The following is a 26,613-nucleotide window of genomic DNA, read 5'->3' on the forward strand; positions in this document are numbered from 1 at the left end:
GTTGATAGGAGTGATTATTCAAAAAAGAAACAACAATTACCTGTTGCATCTTTCAGGTGAAAGATTAGATTGAATATTGATATATATATATATATAACTCATTTTCTGATTGTTTTTGATTTTCAGTGCCATAATTATTAACAAGATGATATGTTATTGCTTTTATTTAATTGCCTTTGAATTCTGTGAAAATGAAAAATTTGATGAACTTTTGTCTAACGCAAATCAAAATACACTTTATGGATTAACTTCTTCCGGAAATGCTTATTCTCTAGTTAAATTTCAAGGAGACGTTATCAAACGTGTTTTCAAAATTCCTGAAAAATATAGATATTGCACAAATACAACGTATTGCGTGCCAAACGATCTATCAACTGGTTCTTGGTCAAAGGGAGGATTTAAGTTGTCTGATTTTACAGCAAACTGCTCTTGGCAAAAGGCAATGAGTGAAGTCGCCACAGCATATCTTTTTGAAGTTTGGTATAGATTAATACCAAACACAAAAAAGATGAATGATGACGATCAAGTATCAGCAGCTTATCTTTCTGGTTGCGATGTTGCCTCGGGATTGGATCCAATTAACCTAAATAACACTATTTCTGCACAAAATTGTAAAACCCAAACACATATTATCACCTCCATCTGTAGTGCGTTTGACTTTACTCCTCCTCTAATGGATTGCGTGAAATTTACTAATACGGAGTCGCAAACTTGCCCGGAACTCTGCAATAACAATAATCTGAATACAGTTCCTCAACCGTTTCATCCTTTGTATCATTGGTATATACAAGGATTGCTGCTTAGCAAATTTCATGAAGAAGGGCTTAGAGAATTTATTATTGAAAGAGGCCCATTCGTTTTGGAAGGAAGAATTGTTTCATATGATCATATTGAAAATCCTGGTCAAAATTTTCCAAACGGTGTGTATATGCCTCAATCAGCGTACACGCAAGTATGCAATAACGAGGATGAAGAAGAAGCTTCAAATGACGGGGAAAGAGTGTTTTTGACGGTTATTGGGTTTGCCGAAAAAACCATACCGGCTTCCTCTTCGCCAACTGGTCAAGATGAAACATGCCTTTGTTGGCTGATACGCAGCCCATTAAGTACAGTTGATTACGGAGCAGAACATGTTGGATACTTCTACACATGCATTTATACTCCTCAGCCTCTTGTTAATGGAGTCACAACCACCAATTCACAGACTTCATCTTCAAGAAGGATTTCTCAAAGTAATGGTTTGGATTTTAATAGGAAGTTAATATCAATCATCTTTGTTCTTAAAATGTGTTTTTTCCTTGTATATTTTTTTTAGCTGGACTGTATTCTATCTTTCCGTATACTGAATATATTGGGTATTCTTTATACCCCGAAGAAGATCCCTTTGCCGATCCAGAGCAGATGCAGTCGAATACAACAAGTCAATACTCAGTCACATCGAAGATTGTATCCACAGCAACATATCGCGAGAGCTCTTATGTGACTATCCCGTCTGTAACTGCCACCTGCGAAGATCCCTCATTCACAATCCTCCCCTTCGAAGAGTTGAAGAGTTTGAGGCAATCCAACACAAATTACGCACAAAAAGCACCTCCAAACAGAAAATTCGGATCGATTTACGCAGAATTTGATGCGCTGGCCTGGACGCTTCATCTTCTGGACAGATCGGCAGATGACGCAATCTCAGCTGCAGCCACAATGAGCTGCCTTCCGATTGCTGGAGACAAAGTCGGAAACTACTTTGACTCGATTCTCGATGATGTCGAAGGGCGATATTCGATGTTTTTGCCAATGACGATTGGTACTTCGGGGTTCATCGACGAAGACTGCATTCCACAGCAGACTACCCTGTCTGCAACATGCCCAACAAGTTGTGTGGCAACTGCTTTGTCAGCAAATCATGGCAATTTGTCTTTAGATTCATTAATAAATAGCACAGACACCAATAAGGCGACCGCAGAAGCAAAAAACTTCAAACTAAAAGGACAAGGGATTTATAGCTTTACCACCAAGAATGCAACTGCGCACATGCTGAAGCATTTCTTACTGTTCTATGGGCCAGCACAAGTGACATTTAAGTTCCCAACTTCTGCTTGGAATTCGTTCTCAAACTCACTTGTCCATGAAGGCGACATATACAAAGGAGGTGCACAGCCACGCTCACATTTTGATTTGAACACTCAGAAAAATAAAAGTGAGGAAAAGAATTATTCGGAATCTGACGAAGCTTCAGTGGAAGAAATCCAAACAATGTCAAACACTTCTATTTCTCCTCGTGTCAATGAAGAGGAGATGACTGATGTGCCATGTGTGATCTATGGATGGGACATCAGTTCAACAGAAAATGAATTTTGGAGAGTGAAGCTTCCTTTTCCTGTGGGCTATGGTGAAGGCACAATGTGGATAAGCATAGAAATATCTCCTCGGCTGGGGACTGACAAAATCGAGAAGGCATTTTTGTTTGTGAAAAAGGTATCAGTTGGCCCAAGCGAGAAGAGAAGAGATTGGGAGGCTGGATTCATTGCAAAAGCACCATCTGCTAAATTTATAATTTCTTGTCTTTTCACTCTGATAAGCACAATGTTTTTATTAGCATCCACAGTTCAAATACGTTGAGCCTGAAGCTTTGATGGCTTTTGCTTTCGTATTTTCTCTGATCTTTCTTCTTTCGCTGTTCTTTTGTGTATGTATTCAAACACCATTTAATGCGGCTCGATGATGTTTCCTTCTCGTCGAGTTTAACCAAATTTCAAAATCAGACAAATTCACAAACTTTACAAATGTGATTTTTTAAAGTTATTATCACCTTCATTTCTGTTTTTGATGATTTTTACAAACACAAAGTGAAAAGGTTTTGTTAGTTTTTATCGTTTTTACTTCATTTTCGAAATGTTGCAGTTTTTGGTTTATAAAAATTTTAATCTATCTCACATTAAATATTCAAATTTCTTTATTTATATCTGTGAAAGTCATTTAAATGTGCTTGCTTAACATTGATATTAGCTTTGAAATGATTAGTCTTTGTTATTACTTAAGTATTAATTGTTTTATTTTTATATTCAATTCATGGAACAAAATATTATTTTTCTTTTCTTTTCTTTTCTTTTATATTAATCAAATTATATTATATTTCTTTCCAATTGTAACATTAAAAATGAAAGAAAATATATTCACAAAAAAAGAACAAAGTTCTGCTTTTCAAACATTTTTTGATCACAGTGATACATAAATTATTTATTGAAAAATCCTCGTTGATTATTGATTGTTTCTCCTTTCCGTCAAAATTTAGATAATGACGGAGGATGATTTTCTGAAAAATGAAGATGATCACTCAAATGTCTCAACAAATGAAAGTGTTAGCTCATCTCCAAACAAAGAAGATTCAACAATTGTGAATAATGATGAACTTCAGCAATTACAAAATGAAGCGAGCTCTTCACTTGCATCATTTCAATACTTGCAAAATTCAAATTCATTTTCGTCAATATCGACAACATCTTCATCGCCTTCAAATCAAACTCCTGAACATTCATCAATTGGAGAAGACGAAACCGAAGCTGCAGGTTTGATATCAAAAATATGGAGGAATAAATCTGCTATTTCTTGTGCAAATGCTACATTATTAGCAAAAAGATCTCAATCTGCTTCAACGGCTGATCTGCCTTCCTCACAAATTCATATTTTCCATTCTGGTGCTTCTGGAAGTGCAATGGGTTTTGCCTCCCTTGAAGCGATAGAAAAGAAGAGATTACTTGTTGGACTCGATGAAAACCGACCACAGTCAACTTTAGAACCAGGAGAAATTTTTGGAGCTGCACAAACATCTTCGCTATTTAATTCTTCGTCTTCTTCTGTGACACTACCTCCAATACATTTTTCTCATACAAAATCTTCTTCTATGAGGCTTCCATCTTCCTCGATAAAAAATCATGCAGATCTTTCAAAGCATCGTCTTGCTCTTTCATTCAAGAACGACACAAGAACATTTTCAACTATTACTTCAACAACTGTTGCTCCTTCTCATCCTTCCATTGCAGATATTTTTGCGCCCTCGATAAACCATTCCAGCAAAATAGCGTCCTCTCCTCCTAACGGAGAATTGTCGCATTCTTCGCCTGCATTTCCTCAGTTAGATCAGATGCATCATCTCACGCCTCATCACTTCAGCGGAGCTTCGGCCACAATGTGCAACACTTCTGTAGCTGCTCGCATCCGCCCGATGTCATCGCTGGGACACAGGAATAAGCACGAAGGGAAGAGCTTTGCACAAACAGAGTCAAAAGAACATCTGCACAAAGAAGCTTCACAGTCAGGAATCGATCATCATTCATCTCCATCATCATCGGTGACGTCATTGTCATTATCATCATCGTCTTCGTCTTCTTCTCCTTCTTCTGCAACATCTGAAACGAACGAGAGGGTTTCACTGTCTGATCACAACTATGCATCTTCCACCACATTTTCAGGCACAGCTTCTTCATCAACCTCAGAGTCACCTCGGACATCTGCTTCTGAGCTGTCTCCATGTGACGTTTGCTCATCGGATCCATCTTGTTCTCCTCTTCCTTCTCTCGTCACCACAACAACCTCTGTGCGCCGTGCAGACATTGGCTCTCAGTCTGCTCCGCTTGCACTTCCACTGGCCTTCCCGCCGAGCGACGGGCTGTCTGACGAAGAGGAAGGCGAAGGGTTGGACTCCATCTACCCAGACAGCAGCGAAGACAACGAAGGCAACGGCAGAGAGCACGAGCAGAAGCACCATTCAGCCCATTCACGCACTCCCTCACACCTCAACAACCACCACAACAACCACCACCACCTCACATTCAGCCTGTCCCGCTCCCCATCCCGCAGAGGCTTCCACAAAGAAGGACAGGCTGAGCACGCTGGAAGCACATCGCACAGCAGCTCCAGCTCTGCCTTGTCTGATTCCTCCTCCTCCTCTTCCTCCTCCTCTTCCTCTTCTGCTGCATTCACCGAGCAGCCTCTCCTCGACAGCAGCGATGAAGGCACTTCCTCTCTTTCAGAGTCTGCGCTGTTTGTAACGGCGCCGCTGCATCTCTCGTTCGGCTCTTCGGAGCTGACGCCGATTGAAAGCGCGCTTCTTTCGCGCATCCTCATCCACTCTGAACACACCCCATCACTTCACCGCCATCTCCAGTCTCTGACTTCCTCCGTCTCACTCCCAACAAACTCCATCCAGCTGTCTTCTGCCACTGTCTCGTCCCCTTTCCCTGCCTCTGCTGTTCTGATACCCCTTTCCGCCACTTCCGCTGTGCCGTCTTCTTCCTCGCTGACATTCCCACTTTCCTCGTCTGACAGCTCTGTGCTCTCCACCACTGCCAACTCTGCCTTCACATCGCATTCTGTGCTGTCTGCTGCAGACATCCTGGCCTCTCCATTCAGCGGCACCCGCTCCTCTTCCTTCGGCAAGTACTCTTCTGTCTCTCGCCTCCGCTTCACAAAATACCCACACTCCCAAAATCTGCTGTTAGTTACATCCCCTTCTTCTTCTTCTTCTTCTTCTTCTCACTCATCTTCCATTGCTCCCTCCTCCTCCTCATCTTCATCCTCTTCCTCCATCCAGCCATTCTCTCTCAACTCAACTTCCTTCAACTCGCCCAGCTCCTCTGTCTATCTCGAAGAGAAGACACTCGGCCCAGACTTCCTTCCGCATCGCTTCCGCCGCGTGAAGACGACGGCTGGATGGGACGCCCTCAGCGACTCCACACAACAGGAGCTCTTCCGCGCCATCCAGAGAGACCTCGAGCTCTCTCAGGAAGAGCTCACTGCTGCTGCTGCTGCTTCTGCTTCACATGGAGGCGCAGGAGGAAGAGGAGGAGCAGGAGGAGCAGCTGGTTCAGTGAATGTTCCACGTCTGCTGCCTCGCTCGCACCCAGTGATGGTCGGCAGGCACACGTCGGCGATTCTGAACGAGCAAGAAATGGAGCAGCTGTCTCTTGCCTTGCCGCCGTCTGTGCGTGCATTCTCTCTCTTGCGGGTGTTCACCACTGCGGTCGATGGCGTCTCATTCTTCACATTCTTCGCCCGTTCGCAGTCGACGTGTGGTGCCATTGCCCGCCCTTCTCTGCTGCTCATCCGCGATAGCTTCCGCTGCCGCTTTGGCTTCTTCTGTCCGGTCCCTCTGCTTCCACACCCAACTTTTTTCGGCACCACACAATGTTTTCTGTTCGACTTTGCACCAAATTTGAGGGTGTTTCGGTCGACTCGCTCTGATGCACGCTTCGTGAAGTGCACGAACTCTTCGATAACTATTGGATTTGGGTTTGTTGTGTTAGATAGTTGAATGAATGACATTATCTTTTTTTCTTTTTCTTTTTATTCTTTCATTTGTAATTATGTCATCTATTATTTCATTTTTTTTCTTTTCGATTGACATTTTAAAATGTGAATGAATTAAAATTTCTGATTCCTTCAGAGGGCATCCGGCGCTGTACTTTGCGAGTGATCTGTCTGAAGGTACCGGATATCCCTGCACCACCTTCAGCAACCCTCGTCTCTCGCACGAGGAGAAGTTCAGCACATCAATTGTGGAATTGTGGATAGCCATCTCACCCCTGGATGTGCACAAGATACACATCCCGTCTTGAAAGGACTGCTTTTTATTTTTCTTTTTTATTTTTACTCTTTTGTCTTCATTTTTTATAAGCAATTAGTTTTTTCTTTCTTTTTTTCTTTTTTCACCTGCAATTGTCATTGTTGTAGTATTTTTTGGGGGCAAATAATAATTCTCTTTCTTTTTTGAGTTGTTGTCAACTTTGTGTTTTTCTTTTTTTGAGCTCGTGATGCAGCATTTGCTGGTTGTGCGCAATAATATCTGTAATTGTCTTCTTATTCAACATGAGTTGAAAACTATTGTATATCTTACTAGATTATCAAAATTGTTTTAAATGTTAGGTTTTTTTCATTTTTATTTTTTTATTCGTTATTCAATATGTAAACCTCCAAGGAGAGATAGCTCTTTTATTTTTCTATTATGATTATAACCATCATTATATGTCTGTTATTTTTAAACTGTTTGGCTTTTTTCACACATTTCATTCGCTACTATGTTAAAAAACGGATGAAAATGCGTAGCAATAGATATTTCTGTTACATATAAATATTTTCTGTGCATTGAAAAATGTATAATGAAATTTGAGACAGTCAAATGAAAACAACAGGAATAAAGAACTCTCGATTCCACTTCACAGTGCTAATGGAATTGAAGATTCGAGATAAAATATATTGTAAGAAAATTAAATTCCATACTCCTAACAGCTTTTAAGTTGTTGATTGGCATTTTTTATGCAGATCCGTGCAAAGCCTTGTATTGCTGCAAAAGTCCTTGGAAGGCTTTTGTCATTGCAGCATAGATCTTTTCAACGCTTTCCTTTGGCCATGTCGAAACATCACCTCTGCAGAATGTTGTCAAATCTTCTCTGTTATCAAAGACACCAACTGGAATGTAGAAAATCTGCCCATCTTTTTTAGTAATCTTTAGGGTGTTCTCTTTGTCGCTCTTCTTCAGCAAATATTCGAAGTCATCGCAACCATAGTCAAATCGCATAACCATATCTGGAACGCAATGGAAGATATCGGTCGATCCGGTCCACCCAATAGGTGGTGCACGAGCCAAATTCTTCTCAAAGCTTTGAGCAGGAGTAACTTGGATGTACAGCATGGCACACACAGAGAGAATCTCGGGTGCCATTTGTGCAAGAGAATACTGATATCCGAATGGTTCAGGAAGAGGGAAGAAGTCAGGATATCGCTCAGCACCACACCCTCCTCCACGTGCAAATTCGATGATGATGGTCCTTTCTGGTGTGTACGAAAGTGCATATTCGTTCTTTTCTTTCAGGAAATTAGCAACATGTGCGTCGAATTTTTCGCAAAGCTTTGAGATAACATCGGGTGTGTATTTGGCGAACGGGCGAGCCAAACCTCTCTCACCAAAAATTCTATCAATACGCTCAATCATCCACTTTGCTGGAGTTGTTGTTTCAATGGCCCTCTTGTTGATGATATCAAAGTAATCCTCATTCAGCATTTGAATCAACACACCCCAGTAATAGTTTTCGATTGCCGGGAAATAATCACCCCAATAGAATGAACGCTTTTCTCCCATTTTTTGCAATTCGGTATCAAAATTACGCATCATTTCGACATAAGGATAGTCATCCAATTGAGTTGTTGGAAATCCAATTTTGAATTCGGCTCTTGACTTCTCCACGGGCAAAGATCTCAAGAATGCACGAGATTCACTTTTTCCGCTAGCTGGAAGTGCGCAAAGAAGGACAACTGGAATAATTGGTTCACTGCTCATGATATTATCTGATCCTTTTGCTTGATTAATTCCCCAATTCAAAAAATTTTGATCAAACAAAATAAATTATTACTCTTGATCATTTTTGAAATAAAAAATGTATAATTGTGAACATAAAATAAAGAAAAGTGTTGTGCAAAAGAGGTGTTAAATGAAATGATTTAGACAGACCAGTGCTGATTGTGACATGAAAACCTATATGTTTTGTTATTAATGATTTTATTAACCTCATCTCCAAATTAATAGATCAAATTTTTTTATTGCTTCAACTATCAGAGTTATCTTTATCAGAATTATTGCTTCCCGGTTCCATATCTCCCTCGGATTCGCCAAATTCTTTTTCTGTCTGAATATCATCTGCCTCATCGTCTCTTCCAGCGTCCTGTGAAGCTCCTTGCTCATTGGTGAATTCGTCGTTTGTTTCGCCTCTCTGCTTTTCTGAGTCTTCATTTGCATCTTCCCTTTCTTCATCGTTTGCTTCGTCTTTGGCATTTTTCTTTTCACTCTCAGCTTCAGAATGCAGTCTGTCATTAAAGTAATCTTCATCTTCCTGCTCTTCCTTTTGTTCAAAGTCTCTTGATCTCGCTTTCACTTCTTCCTCTTCCTTTTCATTTTCATTTTCACTTTCATTTTCATTTTCTTTCTTCTTCTCATTCTCATTGTCATTTTCAGAATTAGAATCAGAACGTTCTTCATTTCTTCTGTCATAATGATCGTCTCTTGTTTCTCCTTTTCCTTCTTCTTCTTCTTCTTTCTGTTGGTCTTTCTCGTTGCTGCTGCTTTCTTCCTGTTTCTCTTCTTCCTTTTCTTTCTTCTTCTCTTTTTCTTTCGTGTCTTTTCCTTCTTTTCTTCTCAAACTCGTCTCCTTTTCGTCCTTCTTCAGATCTTTTCCTTCTCTCCTAGGCGAATGAAGCGGAGGCAACGGCTTCTCATTCAAAGGCGATTGCTTCGCCTTGTCTGCAAATGTCAATTTCTTTGTTCCTCCTTTTTTCACTGCCTTCTTCTTTGGTGTCGCTGTTTTTGTGGGTGTGGCTGTGGATGAAGAAGACGTCAGTGTTGATGTTTTTTCTCTCTCATTAAAGTCTCTCGAAAGACGCTGCGCAAATGGCGATGAATTTGTCGCTGCGGAACCTTTCAAAGAGGAGCTTGTGCGTCTCACTGGAGTTGGTGTCGATGAAGGAGAAGCTGTTGATTGCTTTTGGCGTTGTTGGCTTTCACTTTGTGTATTTGTGCTGGAAAGTGGTTGCTTCAAGCCTCGTTCTTGGATACTATCATTAGTCTCCCCTTCATTTTCTTTTTTCTCTTCGCCTTCATCTTCATTTGAATAACTGTCTTTATTTTCATCAACGTTCGTTTCATTGAATTCAGTTTGAGATTCGCCAAGTTTAGTATCCTCTTTGTCAGTTGATTTTAAGCGGGTTGTTGTTGAACCTTCCGTAGATGGCCTCGCTGTTGCACCTTCCTTCTTTTTGAGCCCTTTTGTCGCAATTTTTTCGAATTTAAATGGATATCGTCCACATCTATGTAAATATTCAACATTCTAATTTAAATTATTATTCGTTAAAAATGCAATTATAAATATAATATCACACGTGCTCCCAATCTGAATCCAATTTTTCAAAGTTCATAACTCCTTTCGGCTCCATAAGGACTTTCAAAACTTTCTAAAATACTCCATTAAAGAATTTTTTTATGTGAAAGTTAAAACCTGATTTTCGTGGTCAATCCTCTGAGACTCTCTCTTTTTGTATGGCAAACATAGAGAAGATGCCTTCTTTTTTGGAGGAGCCATGTCCACACCTCCTCCTTTTGTGGAAATATCTGCGAATTTAGCGAGTAATATTGTATTATCTCGTTGAATAGTACTATTTCGTTCTATAATTCCATCAAAATTATATGTTAATCAAATATCAATAATGTGAATGAATGTACCTTCTTCAAGTTGTCGAGTTTTCAATTTATGAACAAGATGCTTGTAGACAGGTGGAGGTTTGTTATCGATAGCTGGCTTCATACGTCGCACATTATCCATGTGTCTTTTTTGGTCCATTTCCTTCCATTTCTTGTCGAGAAGTCTATTTGCAACTGGTATTTCGCGAGACATAAAATCAAACGTCTCAACGATTTATTATTATGGTTATAAATCGTGAAATTAAACTTGTCATTTGAACATAGTTAAAATTTGAAATAAATTTATTCTCAATTCTTTTTATTTCATTTAATACTAATATCAAATGTTAAAATGATTTGAAAAAAATTTTTGAAAAAAATCGAAACTTCTCTCAAAACATCTCATCTTTGCACAAAGAAATAATTTCACAAGTTAAATTGCTGAAACAATAATTTCAAATGTTCACATAAAAATCAACCAGTGAACAAGATTTATCAGTCAGTTATTATTGATAAAATTTTTTTGTTATTATTTTCATGAACACGTTTTCCAAACAATTTCAAATAAATAAGTTAAGCATTCCAGATTGACAATAATAATCTTGTTATCTTATATATAAATACAGATCTCGATAAGCAATTGAAGAAATATTGACAAAAAAATCCACGGCCCATAACAAAAAAATGATTTTTATTTTTTGTTATTTGATATTTTGGGGAGCGATTGGAAATAAAACAGCGGATTATTTCCGTTGCCCTGAATTATTTAATGATAATCAAATAAATATTGAAACATTTAAAAAGTTAAACGAGGAGCAATTCCAATTTCAAAAATATTCAAAAAATCATGAATTGTTACTCAATTTGGAAGAAGCAACAGATAATTTGCAGATAAATGCTCGCAAGAATTCTTCTCCGTTAAACACTAAATTGATCGTATCATGCAAATGGAACATTCATAACGCCTCGTCTTTTTTTTATGGAATGGTGCTCAAACAACCAAAGTCACAAAATGTTTTTAACATCAGCAGAAACTCATTTTTAAGCATATATTCAAGCGTTTTAATGAGATCAATGAATTCTCCAATTTCTTTTGAAAATTACGAATCTTATCTTCGCTTTACGAATTTTTCGCTGGAATATGAACAACATGAACAATCAGAAAGATTAATCTGTTTTTCAAAAGGAAATACTGCATCAATTTAGATAGATTATTGCCTGTTAAGAAATATGAAATTCCGAGAAAGCGGGATATTTTATTCAACAGAATGCAGTTCTTTTTCCATCAAAAATACAATAATATACAACATCTCTCGAGAAGGAAAACCACTGCAAATGGGAAACTCCAGCGATATTAGAAAAAATATGAAGGAAAGCTGCATTGAAAATTGTAAGTTAACTTCTTCAGTAAATGCATTTTTTGGAACAATAATTTTTGGACTGAAAAATTCTGTTCACTTTAACTGTAAGAATACATCTGTGATAAGAAATATTGATAACAATGATGGATATGCAAATCAAAGCAGAATTGACACTTCAGATTCGATTACTTTAAGCAATTCTGAATGGATTAATTGTAGCTCAACAACTCACGGAGGCGCCATTTCGTTAAAAGGGAACAATACATCAATCCTCACCCTTTCAAATTGTTATTTTGAAGACAATGTTGCACAAAATGGACAAGGAGGAGCAGTTTACGCAGAATATTCATCTCATATTTCAATTTGCCACTCCATTTTTGTGGGTTGCAATGCACCAGTTGACTCATTCAATCAAGCAGGTGGAGCAATTTGCATTGCTATTCCTCAAGCAAGCTATTTGATTCAAAATGATTCTTTTTCCAATTGCTATGTCGGAAATGATGGAGGTGGATTATGCATTCACAGCAAAAACTCAATTTCTTTAGGTGACAATATAATTGATTGCTTATTTTTCAATTGTACAACTTCGAATATTTCTTCACCAACTGGAGGAGGAATAGAGATTTGGAATATGAGTGTTTCTCCATTAATATCAAATTGCTTATTTAAGAAGAATTATGCACGATGGAGGTGGTGGAATAACTGTGCAATTTCTGAGTCAATTGACAAGCAACATCATGTATTTCTGTTTTTTTCACGACAACGTGGGACTTTGGGGAGGATGTGATGTTATTCTTTTTTGACAAAATACAAATTTAATTGATTTGAGTTGCTGCACAACAAGAATTGATGGAATACGCGTCAGTAACGATTGCTCTTCAATTTCAGAAAGAAATGAATGGCTTCGGAATGATGGAGGAAGAATACGGTTTGTTTCACCAATAGAAACTCAATTAAATGCCAAAGACTCATATGCTTGCGGAATAAACGAAATTTATCCTTGCAACACAATCAGTCATTGCCTTACTCAACTTATTCCTGATTATGTGAATGATATTGAGATTCTTACAGGAACAACAATTGAGACAAAAAGAGTGGATTGTTGTGATGATTCTTTCACAATATTTGGCCAAAGTGATTTGAGTTCAACAATCCGAACAGAACTTGAAGTATCTGATCTATCTCTTTTTTCAGTCCCAACGGGAACATTAACAGTCAGAGACTTTGTTCTTTTGCATGACTCGGCTCATCCGAATAACCGTGGGTCAAGGCTGTTTGAGATAAGTGGAGCAGGAGGAATGAGGATCAGCAGACTGAACATATCTGTTGGGAGCGGACAATCAGCAGAAACAGCATTTTCGACAGAACTGATAAATGTCCAGAATGGGATGTCTCAGATGGAACAGGTGAACTGGGAAAAGACGATTTCCAAAACCTCGTTGTTTTCACTTTCTTCAACAAATGAAATTTCATTGACTCTTTCTGAATGCACTTTTAATGAAATAGAAAGAACAACGAATGGATCAGCTGTGATGTCATTTCACGATGACAAGGCAAACATTGATCTGAATTCGAGCATATTTTCAGGATGCGGAAGCATAATTTCGGAAAATGGAGGCTCGATGATGTGCGTTGGGAATGAAAATGAGGTGAAAGTGAAAGGTGGCAATTTCGATGGGTGCTTTTGTTCGTCATCCAATGGTCTTGGGGGAGGAATTCTTCTTCAACTTTTGACTGGAAATTCCAATTTCCTGATTTCTTCCTCCTTTTGAACAAACACAGCCAAACGGGGAATCGACATCTTCGTCATTTCACCAGATTTGGAAGAAACAGCAAAATCAGAAAAAATCACATGCGTGACAGCCACTTTGGATTCTTTTGACAAAGTGAGAGGATATGACAATGGAAACAACAGTGTTGCCATTCCTCTCTGCATCTATCTCCTTCCCACCCCAGAAGAAATATGTGTGAGCAACACCGAGGCATATGATCACTCACATTGTGGAATTGTCCAATTCCCTTGCTTGACAATGAAACATTCACTCACACGACAAACAGGAACAAAGAAAATTGTTGTGAATGGAATGATTATGATGAGCGATGAATTGGCCTTTGCTGGACAGAAACACGAAATCAGAGGAAATGATGATCAAAGTGGCTGGACAGTCTCTGATGCAAGTTCGACATCAAACTCAGCGATGATAACAGCAAGTATTGAAACAGAATTATCAGCACTTATCTTTTCTCTTCCTTTTTCTTTTTCATCACATTCCACTTTTATTTCATCTTCTTCACAACTAACTCTGTCTCATTGTTATCTTTCTCTTCAAGATCCTTTATCAGAATTTGCATTTCTATTCTTATCTGTTGAATCTGGGACCTTGTCCATTGATTCATTTTCGGCTTCATCAATCACTTTGAATGGAAATCCATTGATATCTTTGTCTGGAAGTGGAATAAATACCGAGTTAATGAGCACTAAAAGGTTGAATATGACGAACTGCAATTTCACAGAAATAGAAAGAATAGTTGGAAGTGGGGGCTGCATCAACATCTACAACATCGTTGATGAAAATTCAAATGCAGAAATAAATATTGAAGAATGTGATTTTGATGGATGCTCAGTGCTGGCTGATGAAAGCAGAGGAGGGGCCATTGATGGTCAGTTGAAAGGGAGCATTCAAATGAATGTTATTTCATGCACCTTCACAGGATGCACAGCACCAGCTGGAGAAGAGAAGAATGGGTTCGGGGGAGGAATTGCGCTGAAGTTAATCGATGGCGATTCTTCGTTTGTGATCTCATCCCCGACCTTTGATACAAGCAAGCCAAATGTTGCGAAATATGGAAATGATGTGTTTGTTGAATCTTCCAACTTGACGAAGAGCATCACAAACACTTCTCTTCCATTTGTGCTCGAACACCTGGCAGATATTTCATTGAATTCCCTGAGAGGCTTTGATGGAAATGACACAACGAATGCCATTCCGCTGATTTATTTTTGGCTCTCACTTGGCTCAGAGTTATTTGTTGGGGGTGAAGGAAAAGATATTGGCGCTTGCGGATTCTCGGATTATCCTTGTTTGTCAATTGATTATTCATTGGAGAGAATACTTGTAGGAAATGAAAGAAAAATTAACATAAAAAGAAAAGGAATTCTTAAAAAATGTGTTGATCTCAGTGGTATTTCAATAAGCTCAAATAATATAGACATGTGCTCTTTGGAATGCAGCTCTTCGTTTGAAGGAGCAGAAGAAGCAGCAATGAAGATTTGTGGAATTACCAATTTCGAACTGATAAACTTTGTGATTCCATCTTCATTCACTAGTGGTGTGAATGTTTTGATGCATGTTGGATCAAGTGAAGGGATATTGACTGTGAAAGATTGCTCATTCTCAAAAAATGAAGAAAGTGAAGAAGAAACGATTATATTTGGGATTATAAAGGCAGATGGTGGTACGGTTCAATTGGAATTTGTAACAATGCAATCTTTACACTTTTCAAAGGATGTTATTTCTGTGTTGTCAACAACGGTGCTGAATGTGAAGAATCTGACGATGAAGAATATTGAGCTTGAAGGAGCAAGTGGATTGAGGATATCAAAGAGATCAGCTGGAGAGAAGAGAGGGAGCAATGAAGGAGAACAAAACATTAATATTGATTGGAGTTTGTTCGAAGAAGTCACCCAAGACACAACAGAAAACATCTCTATCATTCTCATTTCGAATGATGATTCACCATTGAAAATGGTGATTCGGAACACGACGATGAAGAGATGTGGAGGGTTGAAGTGTGGAAAGGGAGGAGGGATGTTTTGCATGCTGAATGAGGGAGGAAGTTTTGTGTGCTCATTTTGTACGATTTCTGAGTGCTTCTGCTCAATAGCCGGAAGAGGTGGGTGGCTGTATTTGGAATGCACCTCGACAGCCGAGCAGCCGCTGAATTTTGTGCTGTCGAATATTTCATTCAGAGACAACACTGCATTGAGAGGGAGAGATGTGTATGTTCGATGCCGCTCAATCGAATCGCAAATAGTTGAAGAGCAGTTCTTGCTAGATTTCAGAGCGCCATTTGTGAAGGAACTGGCAGTATGGGGCTGCACGACAGACTCGTTTGTGGGGGAAGAGGATCTGCTGCTGAGGGTTGTGAAATACCAGAGCGAGACGATATTTGTGTCTTCTGTTGCAGACAATCACGCAGACAGTAAGCAATGCGGAGAGTTCAGTGCGCCTTGTCGTTCATTGAATGCGGGTGTTCAACACATTATTCCTTCACGTTTTTCTCAGCTGTTGGTTTCGGAGGAAACAATCACCAATGGGGAATGTGATGTGCATGATGTGATCATTCGCTCACTTGAATCTCCCTCAATTGCTTTGTTGTATCTGAACTCAACAATTAATATCAATGAGGGAAATCTTATCACAACATCAGAGAAAGTTCGGATTGAGAGTGTGAAATTCAACTTTGACCAGTCATTTTCATTTTCAGGCAGTTCTGTCATTCATGAAGCAAGTGGCCAGCTTTCTCTTTCATTTGTTGACTTCTCTTCGATTGGCCAATCAGAAAACATTGAAGCTGTTTCTATAAACTCAACATTGCTGAGCATCGAAAATGGAATTCTTCATATTGACAATTGCTCAATAACAATGCTTTCATTCAAGAAACCTTCATTTTTGCTGAATGGAAATGAGATTAATATCACAAATTTCAAACTGGAACAGATTGAATCAACAAGAAATATTGTTGAGATTGGGCAATGTGGAAGTGTTGTGCTGAATTGAATTGATGCTGAAGGAGTGAAGTTGTCTGAGGGTTGCATCATTTCGATTGAAAGCTCAACTTCGGGAAGTGTTTCGGTTGGAAGCTCCTCATTCAAGAACTGCTCGAGGAATTCAAAAGGAGCTTCTGTTCTTTCCGCTTCTTCATCATCTGCTCAAATTGTTCTTTCTAACTGTTCCTGTTCAAACTGTAATTCTCTGTCAAGCAAAGGAAGTATCGTGAAGATGAACAATGGAAGGAATGTTTTGATGGATTTATGTCGACTTATTGGAGTTCTCGCGAATGAAAGGGAAAGGGAAATGGAGGGAAATAATGATTTGAGAGAAACATGCGAATGGAGTGGATCGGTTGTTCATTTTTCAAATACTTCATTGGTGATGAAGGATTCTTCAATATTGAATGCTTCGTCAGGTGGATTATCCATTTCCACTGGCAATATGACAATCGAGAAAGGAGAGTTTGAGAACAACAATCCCTTCATAGAAAAATATCCATCAGTGAGAAGAAATATTATTTGCTCAGATTCTGCTTCACTGGCCATTTCCAGCTTGAAAGGGGGAGATGGATTGAAAGATAATTCATCTCTTTGGATTCTGAATGATGGATGCACTCTTGGTGGAATTGCAGGAGAAAGGCTATCTCCTTTCTTCATTCCCAAATTGGAAGATGTTTCTGTGAGTGAAAATAACAGAAATGTTACTGTGAGGTTCAAAGGAGAACTCTTTTTGCCCTGTGATTTGTCATTCAGATTAATATACAAAACAGGGAACGTGAAGTTGATCGAGACATATCAGTTTGATGAAAGCAGTTTCATATCTGAAAGCGAAGTGATTGGAAGAATCCTATCAGAAAATGCAAAGATTGCAGATGATACAGAGGTTTCGATAATGATTTTGTTTGGAAAGCAACTGGCAGAGACTTCACCGCAGGTACTGAAGAACAAAACAGAACCAATATTCGGAAATGATAAAATGACTGAGGTTGGAAACAAGGTAGTTCCTTTTTGGATTATTATTGTTGTTGTTTTCGCAATATTATTCTTGATTGTTCTTGTTGCATCTATTATAATGACGATTCGATGGAAAAAGGCAAAGAAAAGGACAGAGGAATTGGAAATAATAGTTGAAGACACAGTAAAGAAGGATCCGAAGGCGTTTGAGATGGTGACGATGGAGATGTCACCCGAGGCGCAGTGGAGGAGAGCAGAGAGGGATGCAGAGAAGAAGAATGAAGAGAGGATGAAGAAAAGAATATATGATTCAAATATGGAACATTCTGAGTCATCAGAGCACCTTCTGTCTGAAAGCGGCTCCACAGAATACATTCTGGGGAAAGATTCAGACAAGATCCCTGATTGGGCACTGGAGAAAGATGAAGAAGAGGAAATTAGAAAACAGACTCCATCGTTATCGATTTCATCCACTTCAACAACAGACACTTCAGATACAGATTCAACTTTTGTTCGAGGGGAAGATATATGCCCAACCACTTCATCGATGTCGAATCTGGTGGATGCGATGGCCTGCTCATCTCCACATGAGAAACTGATTGTGGATCTGCGAGATTCATTATTCATGCTTCTTCATGGAAAGAACGAGAAGAAAGAAATGGCTATTGGGAGTTTGAAGGAAAGGGAGCAAACAGCTGCTCAAATCCTGTTCTGGGTGGCCAATCTCGCGCTCCACTCATTTGATGAAATGGAAAATGGATTATCTTCTCTTGCCAATCTCAGTCCCCACCTTGTGTTATTCTCAGAGCACATGGTGATCTGCATTGTGATGCACTCTGACTTATTGTCAGATGATGATTCAGACTCGTCTTCCATATCTTCGTCAACAGTTGCAACGTCTGCCAGTGATGATGATGATGATTCTCTGCCCTCATCGGCTTTTGAGGATGAGGATGCCTTCAAGAAAGAGTGTCTGCGATGGAAGGCGCCAGAGCTGCTGATGAACAAGAACATGGGAGCAACGAAGCAGTCAGTGGCATTCTCAATTGGGATGATGCTGTGGGAGTGTTTGACACTTCAGATCCCATTTGAAGAATATGAGGCAGCAATAGCAGGAGACAAGATAACAAAAGGAGAAAGGCCGAAACTGGAAAAGATATTGAAATCAAAGATGTTTGAGGTGATTCAATGTAATCTTTCAGCAAAGCCAGATGGTCGATTTTCTCTAACTGAATAGGAAAAAATATTTTTTGAGTATTTTCCAGCGGGAACGATGATGGTTACTTTGTCAGATGCAATTGATCTTGAGGAGTCAAGTGGAAATGACAATCAAGATAAAAAAAACATATCTGAAACAACAAATTATTCAAACTTGGCGAAAAATTCAAGATTGAGTCAATCAGAGAAGCAATAGAATATCTCTTTCTTTATGAATACTGTTTAAAATGCAATTAACTGTTTGACAATTTGAAGACTTTTTCTTTTTGCAATTGTACTGTTTTCGATTTATTTACAGTTAAATTTTTTGAACATCCAAACAGATATACTCAACAATTTGTTCATGATAAGTGACATATTTCATCACAAAGAGAGCTCTGCAAAATATGATTTTTTCAAGGTTTTTTTAAAATTTTATTTTATTTTTTCATGTATGCATATATGTATTTGTATGTTTTCATTTTGATTTATTCACTTTTTTGTTATTTGAATAAATCTTGAAATTTTTGTGAAATAATTAAAGCAAATGATTTTTAAGCCTTTTGAAAGAAAGCTTTCATTGGACGTTCAAACAACTATGTTTTAATATTTAACTTTTCAGTGAATTTTATATTTTGGTTTTTTTGTGTGATTTTGATAGAAATGAATAAATTAAAATTTGTTGAAAGCCTGCAATTAATTGTACAATAAGAATTTTTTAATGTGAAATTTCATTCAAAATTCAAAAAATTAACTTAAAAAGATATCAACAAATAATACGATTCTATCAAATTTAAAAAACACAGAAAGAAAACTAAAAAATATTTCCTCGATTCATCACCAATTGAACAATGGTATAAAATAGATGAATAATAAAAATGCATAAAACAAATAACACATGCAAAATGAAAAGTCAAGAAAAGCTGAAACAATGGAAATATTCAAAGAATTAGCAATCACCAAAAACATTTTAAGAATACCATTTATAAAAATAACTTCATAAATTATTTGCGTTGATAGCTATAAAGTGTGAAAACTCATTAACTTTGTTGCAACAAAAATTAAAAATTAATTTTCACAGTCATTCTCTTCCAAAAGCCCGCTCTCTTCCAATAGTCCTTCGTCTTCATCGCCATCCTGGTTTTTGCTTGTTCCATCGACTGCACCATTCGCCTCTTGAATAGCTACATCTATGTTCAGATCGTCTCCAATTGCATACATCATCTCTCGCTCGTTCAGTGAGTGCATTCTTGCACTATCTCTTTCTTCTTCTCCCTCTATTTTCCTCTCAATTTCGCCTTCTTCTTCTCCTTCATTGCCTTTTTGAAATAATCTCTCATCATCCTCCTCAAATCTGTCGTCATTTGTTTGCATCATTCGCATCGGGCTTTGCTTGTTTATTTCTCTTTCTCTTTCATCGTTCTCTTCTTCATCTGAATCAGCTGTGCTATCCAGTTCATCATCACCTGCAATTGCTGGCCTCATTCGTTTCAAAGTCGTTTGAAGGGATGAAAGTAACAGTGAAGAATGAACGGTTGATTTCTTTTCTATTTCATCCGCTGATTTGAGTGGTGTTCCGCCAGGAGAACTTTAAAAATAAAGGATGCATTTGAGGAGCACAAAAGATTCGTTTTTATCATTCATGCAAAAAAAAATACAATTTAAATTATGTGAAAACAATTTTTCATAAATCTTTCTTGTAAAATGAAAAGGAGTTCAAACCGTTTAATTGTTGTTGATCTTAGCTTATGCGATCCAGCAATAAGATCTTGCATTCTTATAGGCGGAGTGTTCAACGAAGTTTTATTAACCTTATTTGGATTTGTCGGTGTAATGATTGCGTTCGAAACACGTTTTGACTTTAACAAAAATAATGAACTGCTAAAAATAACTTTAAAAAATTCAAACATTCTCTTTCTGTTGTTGTGATAATGTTAATAAAGGTGGTGTTGAATCCAATTGGGGTTGAACCGTTTGAGGAAGTGGTGGGGCTTGAGGAATAGTTGAAGTTTGAATTGCTGTTGCTTCTTGCCGAAGCGGGAAAGGAGATGTTTGAACAGATGTTTCGACCATTCCATTTTCTGGCTTATCCTTTAAAGAAGTTTCTTTTTCCTTTTGAACGTCAGCAAGGAGCTTTCGCAATTTTGCTATTTCATCTTCCTTTTCTTTCAATAAAGAAGCAGGATCTTGAATTTGTGCTGCTCCTTGCGCATCCGAAAAAGCACAAGTTTCTTGATTTGAAGTTTTACTTGATGGTACTGTTTCATTCTTTTTCAGCTGTTTATTATTCAAAAATCATCAATAAAATCAAATACAAAATAAACGATTAAATTTATATAAAGTGATGGAGAAATGTGTATATAAAAGCTAATATTATCAAAATTTTGATATATAAACTCGCATACCGGCATGATAAACGAAATATTTTTGAAGTTTTTGACCCTTTATTATCAATTTTTGTTGTTCTGTATTTATTTCAAGTTGCTAGTTATTCTTTAAAACGTTTGAAATAGTTACTAATTTGTTTTTTCATATAATATTTTTCGTTTTTTTGTTTGTTTTCATCATGGGCAAGTGTTTATTATTAATTGAGACATTTCTCTTTTATTCGAATGATAAAAGCAAAAGCTATGTTAGACAATCCTGAAAATTCAGTTCCATTGAATGTTGAAAAAGCATTTAATGAAATCAAGCGCATGCTTAAAAAAAAGGAGAATCCGAGAGAAAGAATCCAAGAGAATATTGAATTTTCAAATCCAGATGTATGTTTGTTGTGAAGGATAGTTAAAGCATTTGTTTCTTTTAAAACCCTTTGTGTTAATTTGTTTCCACTTTTATAAAGTTTTTGAATGACTTCATTATAGAACTTGGAATTGATGAACATGGTTCATTTGTTTCCCTTTCTGACTATGCTCCGCAAGACCACATTTCAGAAGACAACTTTTTAGCATTACGTGAAGAGCAAAAGAAGATCATGGAAGAAAATGCAGCGATAAGACAAAAGCAATTTGAGGAAGGAAGAAGAGATTTAACATTTCAGCTATCCTCGAATCAAGTATGTATTTCTTTTTATGAAAAAGGATTAAATTTTTATCTCTCGGCTGCATGATTTTCTGTTCGTTATTTTTTATAAGAGAGATGATTCATGATAAGGTGCATTTTTTCCTTCAAAGAATATCACCTCTTGTATATCTTCAAAGGAATATCTATGAAGATGTCGTTTGAAGCACAAAAGCAAAGGAAATGAAGCTGTTTTCAATATTTCATAGTGAAGCGTTGCTTGTATTCAAAAGAATGAATTTTTTAAAACAAAACGAGCAATTTATAATGAAAATTTAAATCACTCGAAAATATTCCTGAATATTCTTCAATTGATTGATCAATCACCATGATTCAAAACATTTTGTGATACATTTTTCAATAACATTTTTATCCAAAGAACATTTCGACTTGTTTCATAGCTATTTTTTATTCGGATTTAAAAATGAATGAACGATTTCAAAGAAGGTTGTATTATTTTCGAACTTTCAGTCATTTGTTGCACCAATACAAGAAAATGTGTTGCGGCTGATGTTATAGTTTTCATGAGAATAACAAGTTTAAATATCCATAAATCTCACAAAGTGTTTTCAAATATTCTTTTCTCGCATTGTAATTTGTTCGATTGTTTTGAAATTCGTCTTTCTTTCTTTTTTTAACTTTTTGAATGAAGCTCTGAGCCCTCCTCCTTTGCACTAACAAAATGAATGTTCTATATGACTGATTTAGGAAGAAAAATAAGCGACAAACTTGTAAGTATTATTAATGCTCTCACATGCGTGAGAAGAAAATTAGATTTGCAGGGTGAAAAAAAAAAAACAAACAAAACATCAAGCTAGAAACAGCAACCTTAAAAATAAAAATAAAATATTGTAAAAATGTAAATTCGATTGTCATTTCTCTCTTGATCACTCTTTGATGTGGCGGTGACTCCGATAATTGGAGCAACTCAATTACTGATCCTTTCCAAGAAGCGGCAATCTTTCGATGTTCTCTGGCTCCATCGAGGTGTCTGACCTCTCGTCAGTCTCGGTTGGCTCGGAGTAATCAAACCAGCATTTCATTTTTATAACACTGTTGTAGACAAGCATTGACAGCACAAGAACAGCAAAGCCGCCTGCTTGCATGTATGACCAGTTGGTCCATTTTTCTCCATATTCCGGATTGCCCGAATAGTAAATAATCAGCTGGGTAATCCAAATGAACAGTGTACGGAGAGCTTCAAAGATGGTTCTATGAACAGCTGTCAGCTCAGATGTAACAATCATCCCTCCGTAGTTCAGAAGAAGAATGGAGATCCAATACATCCCGCTGAACGCCAACAGTTTCCCACTTGTGCACACTCGGTAAAATGTATCATGTGTGTTCTCGTATCTTCCGTTGTCTTTGCCAGGAATGAAGTGGAAAATTGGAATGAAGCAGAAAATGCTCAGTAGCATGCCCCAGAATCCTTCCATACCAACAACGACCAAAGGTGGTTGGGAAAGATCAGATAAAAGCAATTCTTCAACCACAATCTGAATCGCCTGAATCACTTGTGAGCCGATAACAAACATGCATCCCATGAATTGATATCCCCATCCTTTATATTCCGAATCTTCGTCATCTTCTCCTCCGATGATTGATGCAATTCCTACTAGAACGAGTGCAGTGCAGCAAAGAGCAACACCAATCCACTCGAAAGGTCTCAATTTTCTATGCCTGAAGAAGACAGTTAAGATGGCACTAAAAATAACCATGCTTCCTCGAAGCATTTGCATCACGGACACCTTGATAAAAATTAACCCTGTTGTCATCAATGTTGTAGCCAAAAGATCACATAATGCTGGAAGCGCAATCATTATTAAACCCTAAAAAAATATTTGAAAAGAAGATTAGAGAAAAATGTCAAAAAGGTGCAAAGGATACAGTAATGTTGCTTTTTCCCTTGGAAGAACTCGATGGGTGTTGAAGGTCATTTTGACTGTTGACAGAATAATCGCCTGGTTGCTTTTCACGTTTTGTTGGCATAAGAAGTTCAGATATTTGATACCACGGATAGCACATGGACATGGCGAAGAACATGAGAATAGATTGGTATATTGCTTTGCTAAATTTTTTCACTTGGCCATCCATTCCAGGAGTTTTTGTATTGAGCAGCAGTTTTGCTGCAACCATCGTCCCTGTTCCAAATATCATCATCAGGGCAACTCCAACAATAGCCTAAATATGCATAATATATAGATGCATAAATACGTTTCCAAATAAATGTTAATATATACCTTTGCAGTGAATTTTTTTTGCACCATTTTCAGTTGATCCACACCCATCATGAACTGTTAAAAATCTTTCAAAAACACAAAAAAATTCTGTGAAATGTTATTAATTTAAATTAAACGATTTATTCATTCAAATGACTTTCGCCAATGAAAGATGTTTTTATTTCTTTCTCAATACTTTTCCCTTCTTTTCTTTTAATTTACTATGCTTTTCCTCCTTTTCTTTTTCAATATGTTCCTTCATGGAACTAACAGATGTTCGTAATGCATCTTGTTCTAAAGTCCCTTCCTCTTCTCCTTCTCCTCCTTCACCTTCACCTTCGCCAGCTGTCTGTTCTAATTCTTCTGCATCAGCCACTGCATCAAGTGGATCAACATCAGAAATTCCACGTGCTGCTCGTAATTCGATAGAAAATGCATTGGAAAACAGATCCTCTTCTGCCATTGCTTGTTGATCAGCCATCTGAAATAGAAAAAGGAAAAGAAAAAGGAGGAGGAAGAGGAGGAAGATGAAGAAGAAAGAAGAAGAAACATAAAGTATAATAATCAAAATTCAATGATTGATTGAGATAAAGCATTTCATTTGAAGAAAAGAATGAATAATGCAATTCATAATGATACAACAGGGGGAAAAATATAAATGAAAAAATAAAGAAATAAAAAATAAAAAATAAAAAATAAAAAATAAAAATCACATGCAGTTCAAAAATAACAGATAATAGACAATAGATAGCAGGGGAAAAAAAAGTAATTAAAAATTTATATATAAATATATAAGTATGCATATTCATATATTCATATATTCATATATATAATCCAGCCAGCACACCAACTGCAGCACAGCCGGCAGCCATCTCCCTCTCTCCTTCTTTGCTCTGATGTCTTCTCTCTGCAACTCACTTCGGCTGAGCTGCTCGTGTGCTCGTTGGGCGTCGGCGGCTTTGCGGGCTTCGAGACGCTCTTGTGCTTTCTGCTGGGCTTGGCGCATGAGATCTGAGAGAGAGAGAGAGAGAAGAGAGGAGAAGAGAAGAGAAGAGAAGAGAGGAGAGGAGAGGAGAGGAGAGAGGGAATGAAAAAAAGAAAAGAGAGTGTTTTTATTGCAGTTAAAAAGAAGATTATTATAATAATAATAATTTTGCCATTAAAAAAGAAAGAAAATTAGCTTTAAAAGACAAACCAGCAGCCAAAGAGCGAGCGGTTTTCTTCTTCTCGATCTTTTCTGTGACTGAATTTTGCAGCCACGGCAGAAAAGTTGACTCAATTTGATGTTTTGTTACAGTTGTGAATGGAATGGTTGAAGTGGAAGAGGAAGAGGAGAAAGAGGAAGAAGATGAAGCTGAAGAAGAGGAGGAAGAAGAAGAAGAAGAAGCAATTTGTGTCGCATGCTGATGAAACTTCTTCTGTGCAGCGATTCGAAGTGAGAGCATCTGCAATTGAAAATTTTATAAAATAAAATAAAATAAATAGAAAATATAGATTAATCCACGATACGCAGAGGAAAATTATGCAATGCAATAATCTCTCTGAAATAAAAAAAGCATTCAACGATTCAACACTCACTCTTTCTCTTGCTTTCTTAATTATTGTCTCCTCTTTTTTTTCTCTTTCTATCAATCAAACTGATATTCTTGCTTTGTGTTGCGACTGAATTCTCTTCTGAAGAACTGCTGAATGAAGCATTTCAGCCTCTCTTTGCCTCTCTCTCCGCTCAAATTCCTGTTCCCTGCGCTGTGCTGAGTCTTCCCACCTCTGATTCTCAACAAGCTCTGCATTCCGAAGATGCTCATAGTTGTCCTAAATAATAATAATAGTTAAAATTATGATTAATAATTATAATTTTTGAATTTTTGTGTGAAGAAATTCAGAAAAGAAGAATATGATTGTCGTAAATAATTCCATAAAATAAATGGAAAAAAAAATTATTGGAAGTAAAACCCTTCTTTCTCTCAATCTAGCCAGCTGAATGTCTTCTTCAAGTTCCAAATCAGCTTGCTGCAATGCTCTTCCAACCAAAATCTCTATAAATGGAACGACTTCGTAATCAAAATCAAATAGTTCCTTGTCGTCCGTTTGTGTTGATTCATCTTGCCCGTATGGTGGAGGAATATATTCAGGAGTTGGAGGTCGCTCTATTGGTGTAGGGGTTAGTTCGTCTCCTGGAATGATTTCATAAACATCATCTTCAAGTTCATTGTTGTTGGTCTCCATCTCGCGTGAAGATGATAATGAAGAAGAAACGGATTGTCTCACCCCGTTTTGTTCAACTTTTTGCGTAAGAGAAGCTTATTATGCAGTTAATGAAATTTACAAATGTTTCATTTAATCAAAATAAAAATTTAAAAAAAAATATTACTAACATTTTCCGGTTGTTGAAGGCGAGCCTCTTGAACGAACATTGAGATTTGACTTTGGTTTCGTTGTTGAAGCCACTTTGCTACTGCGTGTCGCAAGAAATGAAGGTTGTTGCTTTCGTTCTGGTGCTTGGTGAACGAAAGATTTTTCGTGCAATTCTACGGGCTGAAATTTTGCAAAATATTTTGAAAAATAATCAATTCTTTAAAATCATATTTTCCATACTCTTGAATAAGTGTTTCCTCGATAGATACGAGGATCACTCATCATATTTTTTGGTTTTCTGGAATTTGAAAATTTTTAGTGTTTGTCGAAAAGAAAAAATATAACAGTAATAAAATATTCTTGAAAATAAATTACAATGATTATACTCATCGGGATTACGATAAGGAGCGAATCCTCCCACGGACCGCTTTGAACCTGAGGGTATTTGATTGCTCATTGAGCCCATATTTAAAT

General features: G+C 37.4%; 9 protein-coding genes across 9 annotated transcripts; 5 read left to right on the forward strand and 4 right to left on the reverse strand.

The window, feature by feature from the left end:
- The first annotated feature begins 138 nt into the window (after positions 1-138).
- On the forward strand, positions 139-3,098 carry MONOS_4431 (uncharacterized protein). Its single transcript, XM_067874503.1, has 2 exons — positions 139-1,238; positions 1,316-3,098. The coding sequence occupies exons 1-2, from the start codon at positions 146-148 to the stop codon at positions 2,614-2,616; spliced, it is 2,394 nt and encodes a 797-aa protein (XP_067725377.1). The 5' UTR covers positions 139-145; the 3' UTR covers positions 2,617-3,098.
- A 194-nt stretch (positions 3,099-3,292) lies between these two features.
- MONOS_4432 (putative TLD) lies at positions 3,293-6,681 on the forward strand (the record flags this gene model as incomplete). Its single annotated transcript, XM_067874504.1, has 3 exons — positions 3,293-3,563; positions 3,627-6,285; positions 6,440-6,681. The coding sequence occupies 3 exons, from the start codon at positions 3,293-3,295 to the stop codon at positions 6,609-6,611; spliced, it is 3,102 nt and encodes a 1,033-aa protein (XP_067725378.1). The 3' UTR covers positions 6,612-6,681.
- A 103-nt stretch (positions 6,682-6,784) lies between these two features.
- Positions 6,785-8,356, reverse strand: MONOS_4433 (uncharacterized protein). Its single transcript, XM_067874505.1, has 2 exons — positions 7,273-8,356; positions 6,785-7,216 (listed from the first exon to the last, which is right to left on the reverse strand). The coding sequence occupies exon 1, from the start codon at positions 8,327-8,329 to the stop codon at positions 7,307-7,309; it is 1,023 nt and encodes a 340-aa protein (XP_067725379.1). The 5' UTR covers positions 8,330-8,356; the 3' UTR covers positions 6,785-7,216; positions 7,273-7,306.
- Positions 8,357-8,381: 25 nt separating this feature from the next.
- MONOS_4434 (uncharacterized protein) lies at positions 8,382-10,464 on the reverse strand. Its single transcript, XM_067874506.1, has 4 exons — positions 10,262-10,464; positions 10,038-10,204; positions 9,922-9,993; positions 8,382-9,869 (listed from the first exon to the last, which is right to left on the reverse strand). The coding sequence occupies exons 1-4, from the start codon at positions 10,431-10,433 to the stop codon at positions 8,595-8,597; spliced, it is 1,686 nt and encodes a 561-aa protein (XP_067725380.1). The 5' UTR covers positions 10,434-10,464; the 3' UTR covers positions 8,382-8,594.
- Positions 10,465-12,257: 1,793 nt separating this feature from the next.
- Positions 12,258-16,361, forward strand: MONOS_4435 (uncharacterized protein; the record flags this gene model as incomplete). The annotated part of the gene is made up of 3 exons (XM_067874507.1): positions 12,258-12,319; positions 12,425-13,266; positions 13,363-16,361. The coding sequence occupies 3 exons, from the start codon at positions 12,258-12,260 to the stop codon at positions 16,359-16,361; spliced, it is 3,903 nt and encodes a 1,300-aa protein (XP_067725381.1).
- A 435-nt stretch (positions 16,362-16,796) lies between these two features.
- On the forward strand, positions 16,797-18,545 carry MONOS_4436 (uncharacterized protein; the record flags this gene model as incomplete). Its single annotated transcript, XM_067874508.1, has 1 exon — positions 16,797-18,545. The coding sequence occupies one exon, from the start codon at positions 16,797-16,799 to the stop codon at positions 18,543-18,545; it is 1,749 nt and encodes a 582-aa protein (XP_067725382.1).
- A 568-nt stretch (positions 18,546-19,113) lies between these two features.
- On the reverse strand, positions 19,114-20,916 carry MONOS_4437 (uncharacterized protein; the record flags this gene model as incomplete). Its single annotated transcript, XM_067874509.1, has 4 exons — positions 19,114-20,093; positions 20,228-20,364; positions 20,414-20,782; positions 20,911-20,916. 4 exons carry the CDS (start codon positions 20,914-20,916, stop codon positions 19,574-19,576), a joined length of 1,032 nt encoding a protein of 343 aa, XP_067725383.1. The 3' UTR covers positions 19,114-19,573.
- A 37-nt stretch (positions 20,917-20,953) lies between these two features.
- Positions 20,954-22,005, forward strand: MONOS_17753 (uncharacterized protein). The gene is made up of 4 exons (XM_067870704.1): positions 20,954-21,007; positions 21,081-21,267; positions 21,348-21,560; positions 21,644-22,005. The coding sequence occupies exons 2-4, from the start codon at positions 21,118-21,120 to the stop codon at positions 21,728-21,730; spliced, it is 450 nt and encodes a 149-aa protein (XP_067725384.1). The 5' UTR covers positions 20,954-21,007; positions 21,081-21,117; the 3' UTR covers positions 21,731-22,005.
- Positions 22,006-22,285: 280 nt separating this feature from the next.
- MONOS_4438 (putative Integral membrane protein) lies at positions 22,286-26,605 on the reverse strand (the record flags this gene model as incomplete). The annotated part of the gene is made up of 11 exons (XM_067874510.1): positions 22,286-23,394; positions 23,453-23,746; positions 23,806-23,859; positions 23,981-24,265; positions 24,632-24,795; positions 24,980-25,229; positions 25,423-25,596; positions 25,738-26,084; positions 26,160-26,319; positions 26,380-26,437; positions 26,526-26,605. The coding sequence occupies 11 exons, from the start codon at positions 26,603-26,605 to the stop codon at positions 22,498-22,500; spliced, it is 2,763 nt and encodes a 920-aa protein (XP_067725385.1). The 3' UTR covers positions 22,286-22,497.
- Between the last annotated feature and the right edge of the window lie 8 nt (positions 26,606-26,613).

Source organism: Monocercomonoides exilis, assembly GCF_001643675.1.
Source record: "Monocercomonoides exilis strain PA203 chromosome Unknown scaffold29-1213020, whole genome shotgun sequence".
Taxonomy (NCBI): domain Eukaryota; phylum Preaxostyla; order Oxymonadida; family Polymastigidae; genus Monocercomonoides; species Monocercomonoides exilis.

Bases quoted from the DNA above. Each gene is read 5' to 3' on its own strand.
- MONOS_4431 (XM_067874503.1), top strand. From the start codon at position 146: ATGATATGTTATTGCTTTTATTTAATTGCCTTTGAATTCTGTGAAAAT. The intron at 1,239-1,315 runs GTTTGGATTTTA...TATTTTTTTTAG, and splicing joins AAGGATTTCTCAAAGTAATG to CTGGACTGTATTCTATCTTT.
- MONOS_4433 (XM_067874505.1), bottom strand. From the start codon at position 8,329: ATGAGCAGTGAACCAATTATTCCAGTTGTCCTTCTTTGCGCACTTCCA.
- MONOS_4434 (XM_067874506.1), bottom strand. From the start codon at position 10,433: ATGTCTCGCGAAATACCAGTTGCAAATAGACTTCTCGACAAGAAATGG. The intron at 10,205-10,261 runs GTACATTCATTC...ATGGAATTATAG, and splicing joins AACTCGACAACTTGAAGAAG to AACGAAATAGTACTATTCAA. The intron at 9,870-9,921 runs GTGTGATATTAT...AATTTAAATTAG, and splicing joins TGGATTCAGATTGGGAGCAC to AATGTTGAATATTTACATAG.
- MONOS_17753 (XM_067870704.1), top strand. From the start codon at position 21,118: ATGATAAAAGCAAAAGCTATGTTAGACAATCCTGAAAATTCAGTTCCA. The intron at 21,268-21,347 runs GTATGTTTGTTG...ACTTTTATAAAG, and splicing joins TTGAATTTTCAAATCCAGAT to TTTTTGAATGACTTCATTAT. The intron at 21,561-21,643 runs GTATGTATTTCT...TTTATAAGAGAG, and splicing joins TTCAGCTATCCTCGAATCAA to ATGATTCATGATAAGGTGCA.